General features: G+C 39.6%; 1 protein-coding gene across 3 annotated transcripts in view; it reads left to right on the top strand.

Annotated features, from left to right (window-relative positions):
* Window positions 1-19,148, top strand: part of LOC126716501 (protein DETOXIFICATION 16-like) — a 49,818-nt gene that overhangs the window by 1,278 nt on the left and 29,392 nt on the right. The window contains exons 2-9 of one of the 3 annotated variants that reach the window (XM_050417327.1): window positions 8,050-8,395; window positions 9,565-10,109; window positions 10,417-10,503; window positions 10,844-10,900; window positions 10,986-11,224; window positions 11,332-11,450; window positions 11,670-11,756; window positions 12,514-12,727. The exons of 1 other annotated variant lie outside the window; for it this stretch is intronic. In XM_050417327.1, coding sequence (XP_050273284.1) covers window positions 8,138-8,395; window positions 9,565-10,109; window positions 10,417-10,503; window positions 10,844-10,900; window positions 10,986-11,224; window positions 11,332-11,450; window positions 11,670-11,756; window positions 12,514-12,579 — 1,458 coding nt within the window. In that variant the 5' untranslated portion in view covers window positions 8,050-8,137 and the 3' untranslated portion in view covers window positions 12,580-12,727. Of the gene's footprint in view, window positions 1-8,049; window positions 8,396-9,564; window positions 10,110-10,416; window positions 10,504-10,843; window positions 10,901-10,985; window positions 11,225-11,331; window positions 11,451-11,669; window positions 11,757-12,513; window positions 12,728-19,148 lie in introns of those variants that run through there. One more of the 3 variants, XM_050417324.1, reaches the window with a different exon arrangement.

Below are 19,148 nucleotides of genomic sequence, written 5' to 3'. Positions count from 1 at the left end.
TTGCTGGGTTTGAGAGATGTTATAGTAGAAGGTTTTACTTCTAATTTTTTTTGGAGAGATTGATTCCCGAATTTGAAAGTGGAAACTATATACCATTGAACTAAGGCCTGACCTCTATAAACTGATCTTTTATCAATAACAAAAAAATAATATAAATATCATTTATTAGGTTGTTAAAGTAAGTTAATCAGGTTTATTGTCACATCAATTTGTTACTATTTACAGTAGTTTTAGCATTCTTCCATCTTAAATGGAAGATGGTTTGTTTTGTCTATTCTTTAATTTATATATCAATTTGTACGATTTTGCTAGTAACTTTGGCATAAAACAAAGTAACTGTTTTTTTTTTTCCCAATAAATAATATCTTACTTGTAACAAAAATTATTTTGTATTTGATAGTTTGTAAAAGAAAATGACAGAAGTACTACATTTTTTATTACAAAAAACTTACAAATTAATATGACAGATGTATGATTAGTGCCACTTTTTATAAGATTTATATTAAAATATTCCTGGTATCCCTTACATCATTTTTGTGTTAATACTAAGTGAAAACTAACTTGGATTTTAATGGAAAAAAAAAAAAAAAAACCCTACCCCCACCCCCCTCTCGAAATCTTATCTACAGCCTTAGTCAAGCATGACATGATGAAAAAAAAAAAATAGTGCAACAACCATATGTAACACCCCTCTCATTAGTAACTGTCAATTTCTTTAGGTTTCTAATTGCTTTATATAATATAATTTGTGGGGCCAGGGAACTTATGATCCGACCCACACTCTGTTAGGGCTCGGGGCCCATGCCGAGGAGGGTGTGTGCCGAGGACGAATGAGGAATGGCCGAAGTGTCGAGGGGAACAGCCGAGGACGACCCTGTCCTCGGCACTCCAAAACTTCAAGAGGAAAAGCAACTTCTCGACAAAGGCCGCCCCAAAAAAAAACCCCCTGAAGGAGATGCGAGTGAAATGGGACCCACGTGGGGGTACGGTGCAAAACTGGTTCAGGGTAAATACGTCCCCTCCACATTAAATGCACCCGCCAGCGTCCTGACCATGTTAATGAGAAAAGACGCCTGGACAGGGTGACTTCGATCATCGCAACTAACAGAAAGTAAGGAGGGACAGCTGATAGGACGGGTACAGAAGCAAGCACCTGTCTGACTAACAAGTGGAGGGCTGAGATCAACCAAGAAGGGCTATATAATGTGAAGGTTAATGCACCAAGGAAGGGGCTGGGAAAAATGGCTAAAAACCAGAGCCTCCCTGCCCGCTTCCAGGAGAAAGACTCCTATGGCGCCCACGATTTAATTATGTATGAACATCACGAAAAACCCACCGTCTGGTGACTAAGGCCTAGCCTTTCAAACCCACGCTCTATAAATGATATTGTTTGGGCCTTTTTACGTGCGAATCTAACACTATTACGGATCGTTACAAATCGTGTCCTTACAATTGACGCCGTTTGTGGGGAAGGCTTGTGTGTTGGCATAGACGGTAGGTCGAGACAGTCCCCTTGTCATTTTTAACAGCCAGTTGTAGTGTTCTAGCGTAAAACTCCACTAGGGGCTATGTTTCTTTACTAGGGGCTGCGCTTCGTATCTCCAGTAGCACGGACGGTTCTAGGGGCTTGGCCGAGGAGCTAATCCCCCTAAACCAAAGTCCCACGCCATTACCGAGGGGTTAGTTCCCCAAACTACTTATAAATATCAAGTTTTGGACAGAACCAAGGTATTGCATGGTCCTCGGACTCAAACCTATGGAGAAACCAACTACTTATAAATATCAAGTTTTGGACAGAACCAAGGTATTGCATGGTCCTAGGACTCAAACCTATGGGAAAACCAACTACTTATCAAAATCAAGTTGTGGACAAAACCAAGGTATTGCATGGTCCTCAGACTCAAACCTATGGAAAAACTAACTACTTATAAATATCAAGTTTTGGACAGAACCAAGGTATTGCATGGTCCTCAGACTCAAACCTATGGGGAAACCAACTACTTATAAATATCAAGTTTTGGACAGAACCAAATTATTGCATGGTCCTCGGACTCAAACCTATGGGGAAACCAACTACTTATCAAAATCAAGTATTAGACAGAACCAAGGTATTGCATGGTCCTCGGACTCAAACCTATGGGGAAACCAACTACTTATAAATATCAAGTTTTTGACAGAACCAAGGTATTGCATGGTCCTCGGACTCAAACCTATGGGGAAACCAACTACTTATAAATATCAAGTTTTTGACAGAACCAAGGTATTGCATGGTCCTCGGACTCAAACCTATGGGGAAACCAACTACTTATCAAAATCAAGTTTTTGACAGAACCAAGGTATTGCATGGTCCTCGGACTCAAACCTATGGGGAAACCAACTACTTATCAAAATCAAGTTTTGGACAGAACTAAGGTATTGCATGGTCCTCGGACTCAAACCTATGGGGAAACCAACTACTTATCAAAATCAAGTTTTGGACAGAACCAAGGTATTGCATGGTCCTCGGACTCAAACCTATGGGGAAACCAACTACTTATAAATATCAAGTTTTGGACAGAACCAAGGTATTGTATAGTCCTCGGACTCAAACCTATGGGGAAACCAACTACTTAAATATCAGGTTTTGGACAAAACCAAGGTATTGCATGGTCCTCGGACTCAAACCTATGGGGAAACCAACTACTTATAGAAATCAAGTTTTGGACAGAATCAAGGTATTGCATGGTCCTCGGACTCAAACCTATGGGGAAACCAACTACTTATAGAAATCAAGTTTTGGACAGAACCAAGGTATTGCATGGTCCTCAGACTCAAACCTATGGGGAAGCCAACTACTTTAAAGAAACCTGGATTCTAAGCAGGACCTAGCAACTACACGTGACATCTCGGATGATGCCTGTGTCTCCATTGAATGAAGGTTAGAAATGAGTTCAAGGCTCTACAGGTGCAGGTAAGCTAACGTTCTGAAACATGATTCTAAATTTATCGCATGCACAACTATTCATACGTGTTAAGGTAATTAGTTCAAAATTCATAAACAATAGTAAGTATCGACAAGGGCAACTAACAAGTAACCAAAAGGAAAAAGGAAGAAAAGGATTTCATACATACATGTTCAACAGGTTCAAACTACTAGTAGATTACAAAGTTTTCAAAATGGAAAAGAAACAAGTTAATCGTTAAACTAAAAACAAATACGAAGCCTGGCTAGGGTTTCTACTTCTTTAATTTTGCGTCGGCCACGTCCTGGGAAGGCGGAACGGGATCAGCTTCGACGCCCTAGAGAATAGTCCCTTCTGGGGAAGGCTGAACAGGATCAGTGTCAGTACTCTTAGGGACCACAACAAAGGGAATTGCCTGTAGGGGCTAGGCAAGTATGGCTGGCTCCTCAGCATTGGGCATCTGAGTGCCAACCACGGGCTCAACAACCTCTTTGGGTACCTCGAGATCCGTACGTTGAGATGTTTCTATCACATCCTGAAGTTCTCCCTCTTTGAGCGTCTCGCCAGGAGAGGCGCCGACCTGTACGGTTTCCGACTGAGTGACCCCTTCCTCGGGTTGGTCGTTCACAGCCACGGAGCTGGTGGAAGTGGCCTCACGGATGGCTGTAAGGTAGAATATGTTCTCCACTTTCCACAAATCGGATGAAGCATTCACCCCAGCTCGCTTCAAGGCCTCTTCCCAAACCTGGGAGCAGCAAAGCCTATATACTCCAGGAATCTGGGCTTTAAGGATGGCTTGGGTTTCAGCTACCCCCGCATTATAACCATCATCCTCGGCCGTTTCCTTGGCAGCCTCAGCCTCGTTTTTGGCAAACTCGGCCTCCCGTTTGGCCCTTATGGCTTCGTCACGAGCATACTCCGCCACACCTTTGTCATGCTCTGCCATGACCAATCTTTTATTTAAGTCATCGATTAGCTCATTGGCTATTCGCAACTGACCCTCGGCTTCTAGCAGACGTTTTGTTTGATCCTCGGCCTGTTTTTGAGCGCTAGCTAAACCTGCCGAGGCGCTATCCCTATCTCGGATTGCGTCTGTTAGGGCAGTCTTGGCCTTGGCGAGGTCCTCCTCAGAAGCTTGGAGAGTCCGCACGGCCACTAAGTGCTTGGAGCGTTCATTCTCGGCCGCCTTACTCTTATTGTTCACCTCTTCCTCCATCCTATAGGTGGCCTGGAGAGCCTGTCAAGGGAGATAAATACATCGTGAATGACAAATCAGGAGTGAGAATTAATAAAGTTTTAGGTTTCAAGAGTCTCACCATGCCCAGGTACCTCTTCGTACTGAGGAAGACCTCCTGCATCCTCATTTTCTTCAACCCATCCATGTCGGTGGGAAGTAGCATGGTTCTCCCTAGTGCGTCTACCACGTAACCACCCTCGCCATCTCCAAGGTCCCTCATGGACGCGGTTTCCAGCAGTGGACCCCCGTGGAGCATTGGGGCAGGAAGCCAAGCGCTTGGCGAGGATTGGGCCTCGATCCCCTTTTCCTTGCCTTGGGAAGGCTGGACTTCGGTCTCCTTACCCTTGCTTTGGTGCCCAATCTTTAATTGTTTCCCACGCGGGGCTTCCTCCCTCTCCTAAGAAGGTTGGGATTTTCCCCCATCCATGGTTTCCTTGCCCTTGGGGCTCCTCTTTCTCTTTGAATCAATGTCTTCCGGCCGAGGTGGCAGAGCTGTTTGGGAAGGAGCCGGAAGTTTGGGGTGAGGGGACTGTGGCTGTGACTTGGTGGAGGACGACCTAGTCTGGATAGCCTGGGGCTGAGGTGGTGGGGACGAAGCATTGGATTGCGGCGTTCCCTGCACACCCTTCCCCGGTTGACCCTCGAGGAGTTCGATTAAGCTGGTTGGGGGCCTTCTCTTGAGTCCCATCTCGGCTTGAGAAGATGTGCCTACTGATGACAATTCCGCCTCGGACAAGGCTAGGTCACCTATATCACCAGAAGGATCCTCGGATTGGTGGGCTAGGTCAAACACCCCAAACCCTTCCTCGGGCTGATCTAACTCGCCTTCGTCCTCCACTACTTGATGAGATGAGGAGAGGTCCACCAGTGGGATACTCCCTGGGACAGATGGTACTTCGGAGATTAAAAACCCTGTCTCGACCATGGTGATTTTTGGAAGCTGAGGACGGCTGGCGCTGATCACGTGCCTAAGGTCGGCGAATGACTTATGAACGGGAGGGTACCCTAATATTTTGTGAGCGGCTCGAACTTGACCATCTCCGTCATTTACGAAAACTGCCGCTTGTAGAACAGTCTCCAAGTCCACCCGGTTAACTAAGTGAAAATGCCGTTGATAAGCGTGTGGATCTACAAAAGAAAAACACATATGCATGGTTAGTTACCGAACCACATCAGATTAGAAATGACGCAAAGGGTCAGCGCCCTTCCATTCCCTATACCCCACCTGGTTCTCCTTCTACTATGGGGCATGGATTGCCATCATGCCATTCACCGGAGACGATAAGGAAATTCTCGTTTAATCCCTTGTTGGAATCAGGGAGGCATTGGATTAATCGAACCCTTTCGTCTCTCGTCTTCATGTAGTAGGATTTCCCCTTCAAATTTTGGAGATTATAGCACCAATTCACGTCATGGTGGGTCAGTCTTAACCCCATCTTTTAGTTTAAAGTATCCACGCAACCCAGAATCCTAAACACGTTGCCGGCGCACTGGGTGGGGGCTAATCGGAAGTGCCGGAGGTAACCCCTCGTTACCGGCCCCATAGGGATTCTCATACCCCCCCTCTACAAAGGCGAGGACAGGAATTACTACCTCGCCCGTTTCCCTCTTATAGTGCCACTCCCCCATCTTACAATGCTTCAGACTTACGTTGGGAGGAATTCTGTAATCGGTTCATCGCCTCTTCAGTATCGACTAATTTCCTTAGTCTTGATTTAACCATTTCTATGATTTACTAAACAAACTCAACCAGCAACGGGAGAAGGAAGGGAACCAGAGAAAAATAAATCCAGAAAAGAGAAAAAACAAGTTAATGGAGGCAGGGAACTTACGTAAAAAAGGAAAGACGATTCGGACAGGCTTTTTGTGCTGAAGATAGGCTTGAGTTTGGGCGAAAGTTCAGATGAACCCAGGGTATACGCGTTAGAACTCTTAAGTGCAAAACTGAAGAGGCGGATCTGTTCCAAAAAATCTTTTATACTTTCTAGGATAATTGCACAAATTTTCCCGCCCATAAAGACCAAGGAATCACCACCGTTTGATCTTCATCATGCCGTAGAACGTGGGAAACACAGAGCCGTCCGTATTTAATGAGGCCACGTTTTACCTTCCAAAGGCTCCAGGAACGTGTCTCGGGCAGATGAAAAGTCTCAGGAACCGATAGGTGACAAGGATTGACAGGCATTGACAGATATCTGATGTCATCAAAACCCTCCTATCCATCCGAGAAGTCGGATAGCAGGATTTTGAGGGGCTATTGTGGGGCCAGGGAACTTATGATCCGGCCCACGCTCTGTTAGGGCTCGGGGCCCATGCCGAGGAGGGTGTGTGCCGAGGACGAATGGGGAATGGCCGAAGTGTCGAGGGGAACAGCCGAGGACGACCCTGTCCTCGGCACTCCAGAACTTCAAGAGGAAAAGCAACTTCTCGACGAAGGCCGCCCCCAAAAAAAAGCCCCCTGAAGGAGATGCGAGTGGAATGGGACCCACGTGGGGGTACGGTGCAAAAATGGTTTAGGGTAAATACGTCCCCTCCACATTAAATGCACCCGCCAACGTCCTGACCATGTTAATGAGAAAAGACGCCTGGACAGGGTGACTTCGATCATCGCAACTAACAGAAAGCAAGGAGGGACAGCTGATGGGACGGGTACAGAAGCAAGCACCTGCCTGACTAACAAGTGGAGGGCTGAAATCAACCAAGAAGGGCTATATAATGTGAAGGTTAATGCACCAAGGAAGGGGCTGGGAAAAATGGCCAAAAACCAGAGCCTCCCAGCCCGCCTCCAGAAGAAAGACTCCTATGGCGCCCACGATTTAATTATGTATGAACATCACGAAAAACCCACCGTCTGGTGACTAAGGCCTAACCTTTCAAACCCACACTCTATAAATGATATTGTTTGAGCCTTTTTACATGCGAATCCAACACTATTACGGATCGTTACAAATCGTGTCCTTACATAATCTATTATTATTATTATTATATAATAGTGGTGCTTATTATATGCTAATATATTTAACTATTTAAATTTGAGATAAAGACAAAAAAATTTCTCATTGTATCTAAATAGTAGTTTATACTTCATTGTTCATACTTTTTTTCTTCTTTTTAAATTTGCTGTACAACTAAGTTTAGAAAGAAAGAAAAATACATTTGAGAATCCAACCTGCTGTTCCTCAACATCCAGATCTAAAGAATTTATCCATACTTTTTTAATTATATCAAGGGTTTGTGAGAGTTAGAAAATCAGCAATCTATTCATTTGTTGATTAAACTTGTGTTCGCTCTTTTTGTTTCAACAGCAACTACAAAAGGTGTATTTTTGCGCTTGAAAGTTAAAAAAAAAAAAAAAAAAAAAAAAAAAAAAAAAAAAAAAAAAAAAAAACTTCATGATAAGATGAAAAATGAGTTTTTGAGTGATGTTTTATTTGTGTACATAAAAAAAGAGATTTCTAAAAAGTTAGTTTAGAAATATTATAGATAATTTTGATACCCTGAAAAAAAAAAGTTAATTTATTAAAATAAAGTTTTTTTTTTCTACTATGAAAGTTTTCATTTTTAATTTAAGAATTTTATTATATTTAATCTGGTCCTGTAAAAATAAAAAAATAAAAACAAAGCATCTCACATACTTGTTATTTTTGGGTATAACTCATAATAATCACGTAGTTTTTGGTCACTTATTTACTCAATGTGAAACAAAAGGATAAGAATTAACTTTATTTTTAAGTTAGTTTTGTGATGAAAAAAAAAAGGTGAGAAAAGCAAAAAATTAAAAGGTAAAAAAGGCCTTTGCTTTTTAACCCACATGGCTAGAACTAAGAAAGCTTTAACGTTTAAGGGATATTTGGGTTTGTGATGTCGCAGGTGGCATTAGATTATTCAGCACTAAGTGACTACTGTATTCTTTCTTGCCTAGCCAGCCTGAAAGCATTGGAATATATATATTTATCTGATGACAACAACCCAAGTAAGAATTCATGATATGGAAGTTGAAGGAGAAGAAAGATCAGAAAACGATGGCTGGAAACCAAAATATGTTAAAGAAGCAAAAATGCAACTACGGTTAGGAGGGCCTCTTATAGCAGTTAGTTTGTTGCAGTACAGCTTACAAATTGTTTCAGTGATGTTCACTGGTCATTTAGGAGAGCTGCCTCTTTCTGGTGCTTCCTTGGGATCTTCCTTTGCTGCAGTCACTGGTTTCTATGTCCTGGTAAGTGGATTCTTGGATTCATGTAGAGGAAGGAATACTGTTCTTCGATTATTGAATAATTTTCTCTGCAATGAGTAGTTTAATTATTCTGTGCATGACTGTCACATTTTTGGAAAGCTTAACTAGTGTCAAATATTTGTACATCATCACAAAAAAAGACCTTCCATTAAAGGTAAGTCTAGTAAGTATCAATTACTATAAGTGATAAAAGACTATATACACAACAAATTTCATAACCCTTTTTTATAAGTGCCGTGGCAGCAAGTTGTGATTTATATATAATAAAAGTAATGTTCACTAAAGAAAATGTTAAAGTTATTATAAATTTTACTATAAAATATTTACAAATTAATGTGACAATAATTATGATTGGTGGTGAAGTATTTTCCCTATATACATCAATTTTTAAGCCTTATGTAAAAAAAATTTAATGTCTCTGCCACCACTAGTTGCACTAATTACAATCTATCACCTTAAATGTTTGTGGAAAAAAACATCAAATTTATTGTGTTGGTAGCTTTTTTTTTTTTTTTTTTTGGCTGAGAATTGTGTTTGTAGCATTGAGTAAGTATATCTTGTGTCAAAATTGAAAAGGCCTACCTTCTGGGCATTTGCTATATTCCTAAGTCCATATATATGGGCTTGAAATGAAAATATCGGAAGTTTAGCCCATTACTTTCATGCCAGTGGATTTTTTCCTTCCCCTCTTGATCATTAAGGCCTAAACTATAAGAATATCATTAGATGCGTAGAAATTTTCACTACTTGTTAAGGAAGTAAGTTGTGAGTGGAGCATCACCACTTTTACATGAGTCCACCATTGATATAACTTCTATTATATAGCAATCATATAAGATTACACCAACAATTATGATAACTTTTGTGTCTCCAATTGTATTGAGACTATAGTTTTTTTTTTTAGAAGCATTGAAACTATAAATAGGATTAAACAATGGCATGCACAACTCCATGTTGAAGTCACTGCACAAAGAAGAATGCATAAATATTAATGGACCTGTTTTTGTCAAAATTGTTCTAAACAAATTAATGACCTTAATAAAGCTTTTTTTTCCAGTTAAATGCATCATCCCCATTCTTCTTAATTTTTCATCATAAACTATTATTTTGATGCAAATTCTCATCTCTATTACATCATAAATCTCTTAAAGCTAGGTATGGGAAGCGCATTAGAGACTCTATGTGGACAAGCCTATGGAGCAAAACAGTACCACATGCTTGGTGTTCACACACAGCGAGCTATACTAACCCTCCTAGCCTTAAGCATTCCTCTAGCAATAATTTGGTATAATACAAGCACCATTCTCATACTTCTACACCAAAACCATGAAATAGCTACTGAAGCTGGAGTTTTCAATCGTTGGATGATCCCAAGCCTTTTTGCCTATGGTATTCTTCAATGCCTAAACAGATTTTTACAAACACAAAACAACATTATTCCTATGTTGATAGGCTCTGGATTCACAGCTTTGCTACATGTTCTTGTGTGTTGGGTTCTTGTGTTTAAAATCAAACTTGGGATTAAAGGAGCTGCCTTGGCAATTAACATTTCTAATTGGGTTAATGTGCTTTTGTTTGCGATTTATGTAAGATTCTCTCCAGCTTGCAAGAAAACTTGGACTGGGTTTTCAAAAGAAGCCTTGCATGATATTCCCAGCTTCCTAAAGCTAGCAGTTCCTTCAGCAATTATGATATGGTAATTTCTGCTTATCACTAGTATTTTAAAAGCAGTATCAATGGTGGATCCACATGAAACTAATGTTTCAATCACAATGTATCACCTTAACAAGTTATGGAAAAGATTGTGAAAAGAGTCTTGTCCCGTGCATTGTTGTAATGTTTGAAGCATGCTTAACAAAAGGAGCTCTTCTATTTGCAAAAAAAATTTGGATCATTCCAGCTTGCAATTTATTCATTTGCGTTGTTGTAATGTTTGAAGCATTTAGCTTTTTTCTTTCTTTTTTCTTCTTGGGGTTTAACTCTTTGAATATTTTGATTGACAGCTTAGAATATTGGTCATTTGAAATGGTTGTTCTCTTAGCAGGACTTCTCCCAAATCCAACACTGGAGACATCGGTGTTATCAATATGGTATTTGCTATCACTTCCATTAATTTTTAAAAGATAAAAAATAAGGAATAGAGAGTCAATATCTTAGATTTTCTTATGAGTAAAACTTAAATACACTTCCTAAAGTGCTATACTTTAGATTCCTTAATTTTATTCAAACACAAGATTCCATTGAATTTAATTATCCTTTATAAAAATAACATTATTTATACTGTATTAATCAATACAATCATGTGTTTGAATTTAATTGAAAATCTAGAAGACTGTAACTAAGTTTTTACCTTTTTCTAATAGCTAAGTTTATTACTTAAACCTCTTTTATGATAACATATTCTTAAAATCATTCGTAATTGTTCTGCAGCCTGAACACATGTTGGTTGGTTTATATGGTTTCTGTTGGTCTTGGTGGTACTATAAGGTTAGTGACATAGCTAGTTCATATGACTTTTCCCACTAATACCATTGCCCCTCAAAACTAAAAGAATCTTCTTGCTATTATACAGTACAAGAGTGTCAAATGAATTGGGTGCTGGGAGCCCATATGGTGCACGTTTGGCTCTTCGTGTGATGATCATAGTTGCTCTCTCAGAGGGTACAATAATAGCAATTACTACAATTTTGGTGCGCAATGTCTGGGGAAAGCTTTATAGCAAAGAGGAAGAAGTTATCAGATACGTTGCTAAAATGATGCTACTGCTTGCATTATCAGACTTCTTGGATGGATTCCAATGTGTTCTTTCAGGTCTTAAATTTATGTCACAAGTACTAATCAAGTTCAATTGTTAACAATTGTTTGGTTTTTTCTTACTTTGATTCAACTGCTTAGGGATTTCTGCTTTGGCTATGTAGGGGCTGCTAGAGGATGTGGGTGGCAAAATCTATGTTCATTTATAAATCTTGGTGCTTACTATCTTGTCGGAATTCCTTCTGCCGTGCTCTTTGCTTTCGTCTTCCATTTTGGAGGCAAAGTAAGTTTTTATATCTCTCTTTCATGTGTCTTAAAAACTGTAACACAATAAAAAAAGTAATTGATAAATAATATTACTATATTGTTGACGTGTTATCAATCACATTCATTATCACGTCAATTTACTTTCTTTTATTTTTTTTAAATATATAGCAAAATTGGTAGCAATTTTAGTATTTTGCTATACTAATATTTGAGTTTTGAAATTGATTTTAATCAGGGGCTTTGGATGGGCATCATATGTGGACTTTCTGTTCAAGTTGTGGCACTTGTTATAGTAAACTTACGAGCTGATTGGAAAAAAGAGGTAAGAAAATTTCATCTATTTAACTTTAACCCATAACTTGGACTTAACCTATAGGAATCAAGTAAGAAACTAGCATATTCAGCACACACAAAAATGTAAGAAACTAGCTCTTTATAAAGAGGCACTAATTAATTAATTATCCAATAAATTGGGACCATGCCATAGGACTAAAATGATCATGACTATTGGAAATGTGCTAATCTGTTTGGCAACTGTTTTTTCAATTTATTTGCTTATGTCTAATTTTTTTAATGTCTCATTTTTTCTAAATACAATTATACTTAACAAACTTTTTACAAAGAAGCTTTCGATATAAAGTTACTTCCAAACGTACTAGACTAGAAAAGTGCTTTCAAACTTAAAAGTGTTAAAAAAATTTCCCATAATTTATTCAAGTGCCAAATTTATACCTGCAATATAATGTGTCCGGTTTTGTTCAAAGGCATAACATTATTCCCTAGCCCCTAGGGCGTGGTGTGTTGGTAGGAGTCCCAAACTTAGTCACATTTGCAAGTTCAGGAGTTGTCGGATTCGAGTCATGCGCTTCGCAAAAATGCTGTGCCATGACGCAAATAGCCCTAACGTGCCCATGGGTGCCCCACGCTATCAATAGAGGATTTAAGTGGACCAGATCAATGATCACACGTTTGAGGCCCTTTTTTTGTTCATAAATAACATTATTCCCTACTAACATTGGGTTTAATTCTGCCAAGTGATTGTATTATATTTTACGGAATGTCTTTCCTTCCTTTTTCAGGCAAATAAAGCTATGCGTGGTGCTCAAAGAGGTGGCAGCGTAATTGTTGAGGAAGAGGAACTATAGATTTGATTTTCACTTTTCATTACACACCAAGAAAATAAATTGTTGATAAATAATTCTCTTTTTTGAGTAATAAAAGGAAGTGCTTTACTTGTAAAATAAATAAATAAATTATAGCTCTTGTTGAGATTTAAAGTTTCAAGTTAGCTTAGACTTTGAATACAAATATCCTTAAACATATTATCATTTCTAGTCTTGCAAAGTTTAGGAGTTAGATCTTGCAAACTATCCTGACTGAAGCCAGCAATATCAATCCTATCCTATGTTCTTTCATCTACACAAATGCATGCAATTATAAATTAATATGAGTAAAACACCAATTTTGGTCCCAAAAATTTGCTTGAAGATCCAATTGATCCACAAAGTTCATTCAATGCCTAAATGTTTTAACAGGTTTTAATTTAGTCTTTATGTTCACTAGAAACCAGAAGTCCATATAGCTGATTATTCGCATGGTGCAAGTTATGCAAACTCAGAAAGCTGTCTCAACCTACTATCAGAAATTTTCATGATCTCTGCCCAATGACAAAGACAAAATTTTTTACAGATTGGCTAAATATTCATATCAATAACTCTTACAAAATTTTTAAGCATAGGTTGCAATTCAGTTCCAATTCATTTCATATAATTTACCGTCTCTAAAGAACACAGTCAAACATACTGTTTTTCCAATAAAGTTGAAAATTTTACAAGACTTAGTAATGAAAGACTTAAAAAAAACAAAACCTAAACTTTAATTTTCATGGCATACAAAATCTTTAACCCATTATGTACCACATCACAACAACCTAAGTACAGTGATGGTATAAAACATTCCAACTGACAATTCACAGTAGATCTCCGTCACAAAAGCATATCATGGATGGAGATGTTTGAGATTTGGAAAACCAGTTTCACCCAAAATCATCAGTATGTCAAAATTTGAAGTCAAAATGTCACAATATGTCACGCAGTTGCTTCAATTTACAACCTACTGCTCAATGGCTGGTCCTTCAGGTGAAGGGAGTGGTTCTTCTCCATTCACATTGGTCTCAATGGCATTCTCAGCTAAAGGAGGGGCTTCTTCACCATGCTCATTGTTCTCAGGATGAAAATTGATTGGGAACTTTGTGACCCTGGGCTTGTCGGCCAAAATATTTCTTTGAACCCTATCAATCAAAACCTTTGGTGGAGGCTCCTCTCTTAGCTGTTCATCATCATAATCATTGTTCACATAGTATCCAACTCGAATAAACTCTTGTCCAAGATACGAACATGTCAACAGCAGTACTGTGACGCCAATGATATCTTCATCATGGATTTTTTATGGGTCTGGAGGATCTGCCTGCCAGGGGCCCCAGTAACAAAAAATTTAGTGTTATTTTCATAAGCAAATTAGCATTGAAAACCAAGTTTAGGACTTAGCACAAGCATTCATAAAAAATTACCTGAAGGACAAATCGGTAGTTGCCAATGTTGACAGGCCCAACAAGCACACTTTCAAGAAGTTGGTCATATGTCTCATCCTCAGCAGATCCCACATAAATGAGTTTCCATTCCAAATCTGCAATGTTTTATGAGTTAAAATATGGCAAGGCTAGCAAGGCAGAAGTCAAGGAAACAAATTTAACTACATAGATGGTGAAAACAAACAAGGGAAATGCACAAGAAGTTTATATTAGGGAAAAATAATTTTTTTTTAAATTTAAAATTTCAAAGAGAAAAATGAATGATTCCCATTAGTATAATTAATTGACTCCACCTAACAGGGAGAGTGGGGGAGAGGAGAGAAGGCATCAAGTGGTTAAAGAGAGCATCAAATACTGAAATACAGCTTTGCTGCACCTGCCACTTTTACCCTAAGCAAATGTACAAAATATCTTGACAAAACATGCTACATCCTCAAAGGATTTTAGTATCTCCTATTCAAGTACTTGGTAGCCGGAGTTCAAAAAAGAACTTCTATAGGAAATATAGAAATGCTTCTTCTATGAGTTCTATCAAAGATATAAACATCTACATGCTTAAAGACGAAGATTAGTTTATTCATTCAGGGCAAGAAAGAAAAAATTAAAAGGAACAGGCCAAAAGCCTCACTTAGATCCAGTGCCTTTTTCAAACCATCAGGGGCTTCTTTGTTGTCTCATCCTGTGTAAGGCATATCTTAAACAAACACATGGATTCTAACACAGGACTAACTAAATCAAACTACTTTTTGAGCTTCTCTTCCTATTGAACACTTTACCTAAGCCTATCATATCCAAAATTTATCAATGAATCAGTGACTAGGTGTTTAATGGTAAATAGTACTCAGAGATATATAACATTGGTTCAAATACTTTTAAATTTGAAGTATTTTGAACAACAATGTAACTGAAATTATATAAGGAGACCAACAACTCAAAACATTTAGGTTTGTCTAACTATCAATCCTCTTGAGTGTTTTAGTAAAAAATTTATTACACATAAATGAAGCTACTAAAAAAACTTATCCAGAAATCTTAGCATTACATCCAACTAATCAACTTAATTAAAGCCAAATTAATTGAAGTCAGCTACAAGACCTTTTTTGTCACTCAAACTTATCTAGGGTCGTGTCCCATTTATCTATCCAACAACCATGCCTTACGCTTATTCCATACAACTTCTACCCGAGTCATTTTGGCCTCCCTTTTGCCTTTTTTGCTCCATCCATATGATTATTATCACAATTTTGATTACATTCACAGGCTTCCATGGCATATGTCAAAAGCATCTCAAACAATTCTCCATCATATCCGAACCATCCTAGGATTACATCCAAAAATCATCTTTTTATGTTTCCTCACTCTAGATAAAACATTTCTTTCATCACATCAAGGCCATATTATCATGGAAATCAACTAGGACCATTAATTCTCAATACTTCAAATCAAATCAGGACTGGATCAGACATCATTGGATTCTTAGTTTCCTTAAAAAATAACTATAAAGCATCCAAATTTATGGGAAACGTTAATCAGATTCAAAGCTCAAATATTACATTTTTTTCCACAGGTAAATCTTCCTTTAAGTCAGATACTGCTAGTTCATTCTGCAAAAATGAATCAGTCAGATAACTGCGCTCTTAACACCAAACAAACTGCATTAATCATACTAATTCCCCATTTGGATTGGCCAAGCTTGAAGGGGGGGAAAGGGGAGATGAAATGAGTGAAATATACAACCCATCTTTAGTCTCGGTGCTCTAGACTGAAATAGAGATAGTGGCAATAGGTAACCTATTGTCCCTTAGATGCCGACTTCAACACAAGTGTTTGGATCTCAAAAGAAATGTAACAAGGTCTATAAACTCTTTTCCCCTAGTTTTTATAAATTTTAAAATCTAATCTTCACGATTTACTCCAAATTTTTCCTTTTTTGGATTATATATTCAGTGTGAACACAGAAACTGTTGCCTACATGATCACATATGGTCTCAGTGCTGCTGCAAGGTTAGTTAGTTGAACAACTTCAAGTGGTTTGTATTTATACCTTCTAGTTATTCCCTTCTGTATTTAGTCATAGATATTGTGAAAAATAGAACTAATGATTACAGTACGAGGGTGTCAAATGAGTTGGGAGCAGGCAATCCAAACCAAGCTAAGAGTGCCATGGCAGTTGCTATCAAGCTCTATGTCCTTCTAGCACTCACAGTTGTTTTGGCTCTTGGCTTTGGTCATAACATCTGGGCTGGATTCTTCAGTAAACTAGGGAGGCAGCTGGGAACCGACCTGAAAAACTTCTTTGGATCATTGCCAACAACAACCTTTTCTAGATCTTCACACTTCACTTCCTCGGTTGATCCATTATCGGGCAATACCGGAGTTTTTTATTGCTATAAGCCCCTTTTAGCAGAGGTCGAGGACTCAACTTTGGGCCGATGTAAGATGGCAGCCACCATGCACTGCCTAGCCATAAACTGACTCCCCACAATCTCTTTAACCTGGCCCTCCAACGGATATTTCACCTTCTGGTGCAGGGTAGAAAAGACGGCTCCTAAGGCATGAAGCCAAGGTCTAGCCATAATAGCTATGTAGGGTGAATAAGCGTCCACCACAATGAAATCCACCTCCACCACGTCCAAACCAGTCTGTATGGGTAGTCTAATCTGACCTCTTGAAATGACAGTCTTCCTCTCGAAACTTACTAAAGGGGAATCGTTGGCCGTTAGGTCCTCAGGTTTCAAATTCAGCCCATTGTACAGGTCGGGGTACATTATCTTGACAGCACTGCCCTGGTCTACCAACACTCTCTTCACATCATACCCCCATATCCTGAGTGTGACCACCAAAGTATTGTCATGGGGTCGGATGGTTTCGATCTTATCCTCGTCCGAGAAGCCCAGAACCGGTGGAATCTCTATTCTGGCATTTTTTGGCTCCGAATTGTTGCCCTCGGTAGATAGTCGAGCCACAGACATCACTCTGGAGGGACAAGAACCAGTCCTACTAGAAGCAACAAAGATGACATTGATCGTTCCCAAAGGAGGTCTTGAAGAAGCATCTCTTCGGGGATCCGAACCTGTCTACTCCGCTTAGCCACTAGAGTGGTGCAGCAGCTGTTTCAACTTCCCTTCTCGGACCAGCTGGTCTAGATGGTCCCACAAATTCCTGCAATCTTCTATAGTGTGCCCCTGATCCTGATGGTATTGGCAATAAAGGCTCTAGTTGCGTCTCATGGGGTTTCCAGCCATCTTGTCTGGCCATTTGAAGAACGACTCGTTCTTAATCTTCTCCAAAACCTGATGCACCGGTTCTCGGAATATTGCATTAACTGTCTGGGTGTTGATAGACCCTGATTGTCCAGCAAAATCTCTCCGAGGTCGGTTATTATTGAATCGGTCCGACCTGAAATCCCTTCTCTCCTAAGGGATAATCTTCGTTTTACCTTTCCCTTGCTGTTAGTCTTCCTCCACCCTCTTGTACTTATCAATCCAGTCCATGAGTTGGATCACACTGGTAACAAGTTTGCCAGTCAAAGACTTCCTTAAATTGTACTCGGCCTGGAGGCCAACCTTAAAAGTGCTGATAGCGACGTCATCAAAGTCACCATCTATCTCATTGTACATCTCCTAGTATCTGTCTGAGTACGTTTTCAGGATCTCCCCCTCTTGCATGGACAAGGACAATAGTGAGTCCATGGGCCGAGGTACCCTATTACACGTGATAAAACGAGAGCCAAAGGCCTGGGTGAGCTCCTTAAAGGAGTCTATGGAATTGGCCCTCAGACCATCGAACCATCTCATCGCTACAAGTTCCAAACTAGAGGGAAATACTTTGCACATCAAAGCCTTGTCCTTAGAGTGAACAGCCATCCTCTGGTTGAACTAACTCACATGTTCTATAGGGTCCATTCGACCATTGTAAATGGTGAACATGGGCTGATGGAACCACCGAGGAAGTTTTGCCGTCTCTATTTTACACGTGAAAGGTAATTTGGAGATTTGATTCAATGCCTTGCTCATAGCATTGTTTCCCAAGCCTTTAGGAGGCGGGCTCCTGTATCTTCGCCTGTGGTGGTGCTCTTCATCGTAGGAGAAAGACTCGCTTGGTGGAGTTCTTGACCTTTGCCTGTAACTAGCATCATCTTCATCATTGGAGGAGACGTTAGAACTGGAAGGGGTTCGTTTCCGTTGTGCATGGCGCAACTTCTTCTTTAAATCGTCAATCTCCCTTTGCATGGCTCTTTCATTTTGCTCTTGAGAGACATGACTCCCAACCCGAGAATGACTTTTACCAGTATGTGTGGTGTGTGCGCTACCTTCTCGTTCTCGCTTGTGTTCAAGGTTAAGGAAGTCATCTTGTTGCCTAGAACCCATGAATTCTTCTTGATGAGGACTTGATCTTACCATAATTAGACGTCAAACTCACTATCACACAAGTTCTTCTCACAGACGACGCCAATTGTAGGGACACGGTTCGTGGCCCAAGCCTAAGTTGTAGGGTCTTAGCCTAGTGAGCCCAGTACAATAAATTTGTAGAGAGTGGATCAAAGAACTAGGCCTTTGAGTTTGGACAACGGCTAATATTGAATTAAATAACAATCAAACACCAATAAGAGACCCTGATATCAATAGACTTATAGTCCGAGGAGGTCTACCTTTTATAAGTTAATCACAATTGGGTACAAATACAATTTAGATTGGTACAGTACTTTCTCTAATGAATTTTCTGATCCTCATCTCATGGAGGGTCTCTCACATTATATAGCTTCCTTTGAACCATCTTGATCCTACACTTATTAATCATCTGAGCCCTCACTTGAGTACCTATCCCATCGAACACCCTCTTTGGCTTTCCGTAAGTTGTGGTGGATAAGGCAGTACTGTTCAAAGGTCTTCTCCACATAAATGTGGCCAGAAAAGTAGCTGTAGTGCATTTAATGCGGTGATAGCATCTTTCTCTTAGATATTTTTAGGTTTCCTTTTTTCTCGTATGTTAATGAGGCACATCTTTATCACTAGAGCTTCCTGGAAGGTCATTGTGATTGTTGGAATACGTATTTGAGACGAATTTATCATATCCGAGGAGATATTCCTCCTCGAACTATCCTCCTATCTGTATTTCGCTCAT

Source organism: Quercus robur, chromosome 1 (assembly GCF_932294415.1).
Source record: "Quercus robur chromosome 1, dhQueRobu3.1, whole genome shotgun sequence".
Classification (NCBI taxonomy): Eukaryota; Viridiplantae; Streptophyta; class Magnoliopsida; order Fagales; family Fagaceae; genus Quercus; species Quercus robur.
Note: the sequence above shows the minus strand (reverse complement) of the source record. Positions and strands in the feature narration are given on the sequence as shown.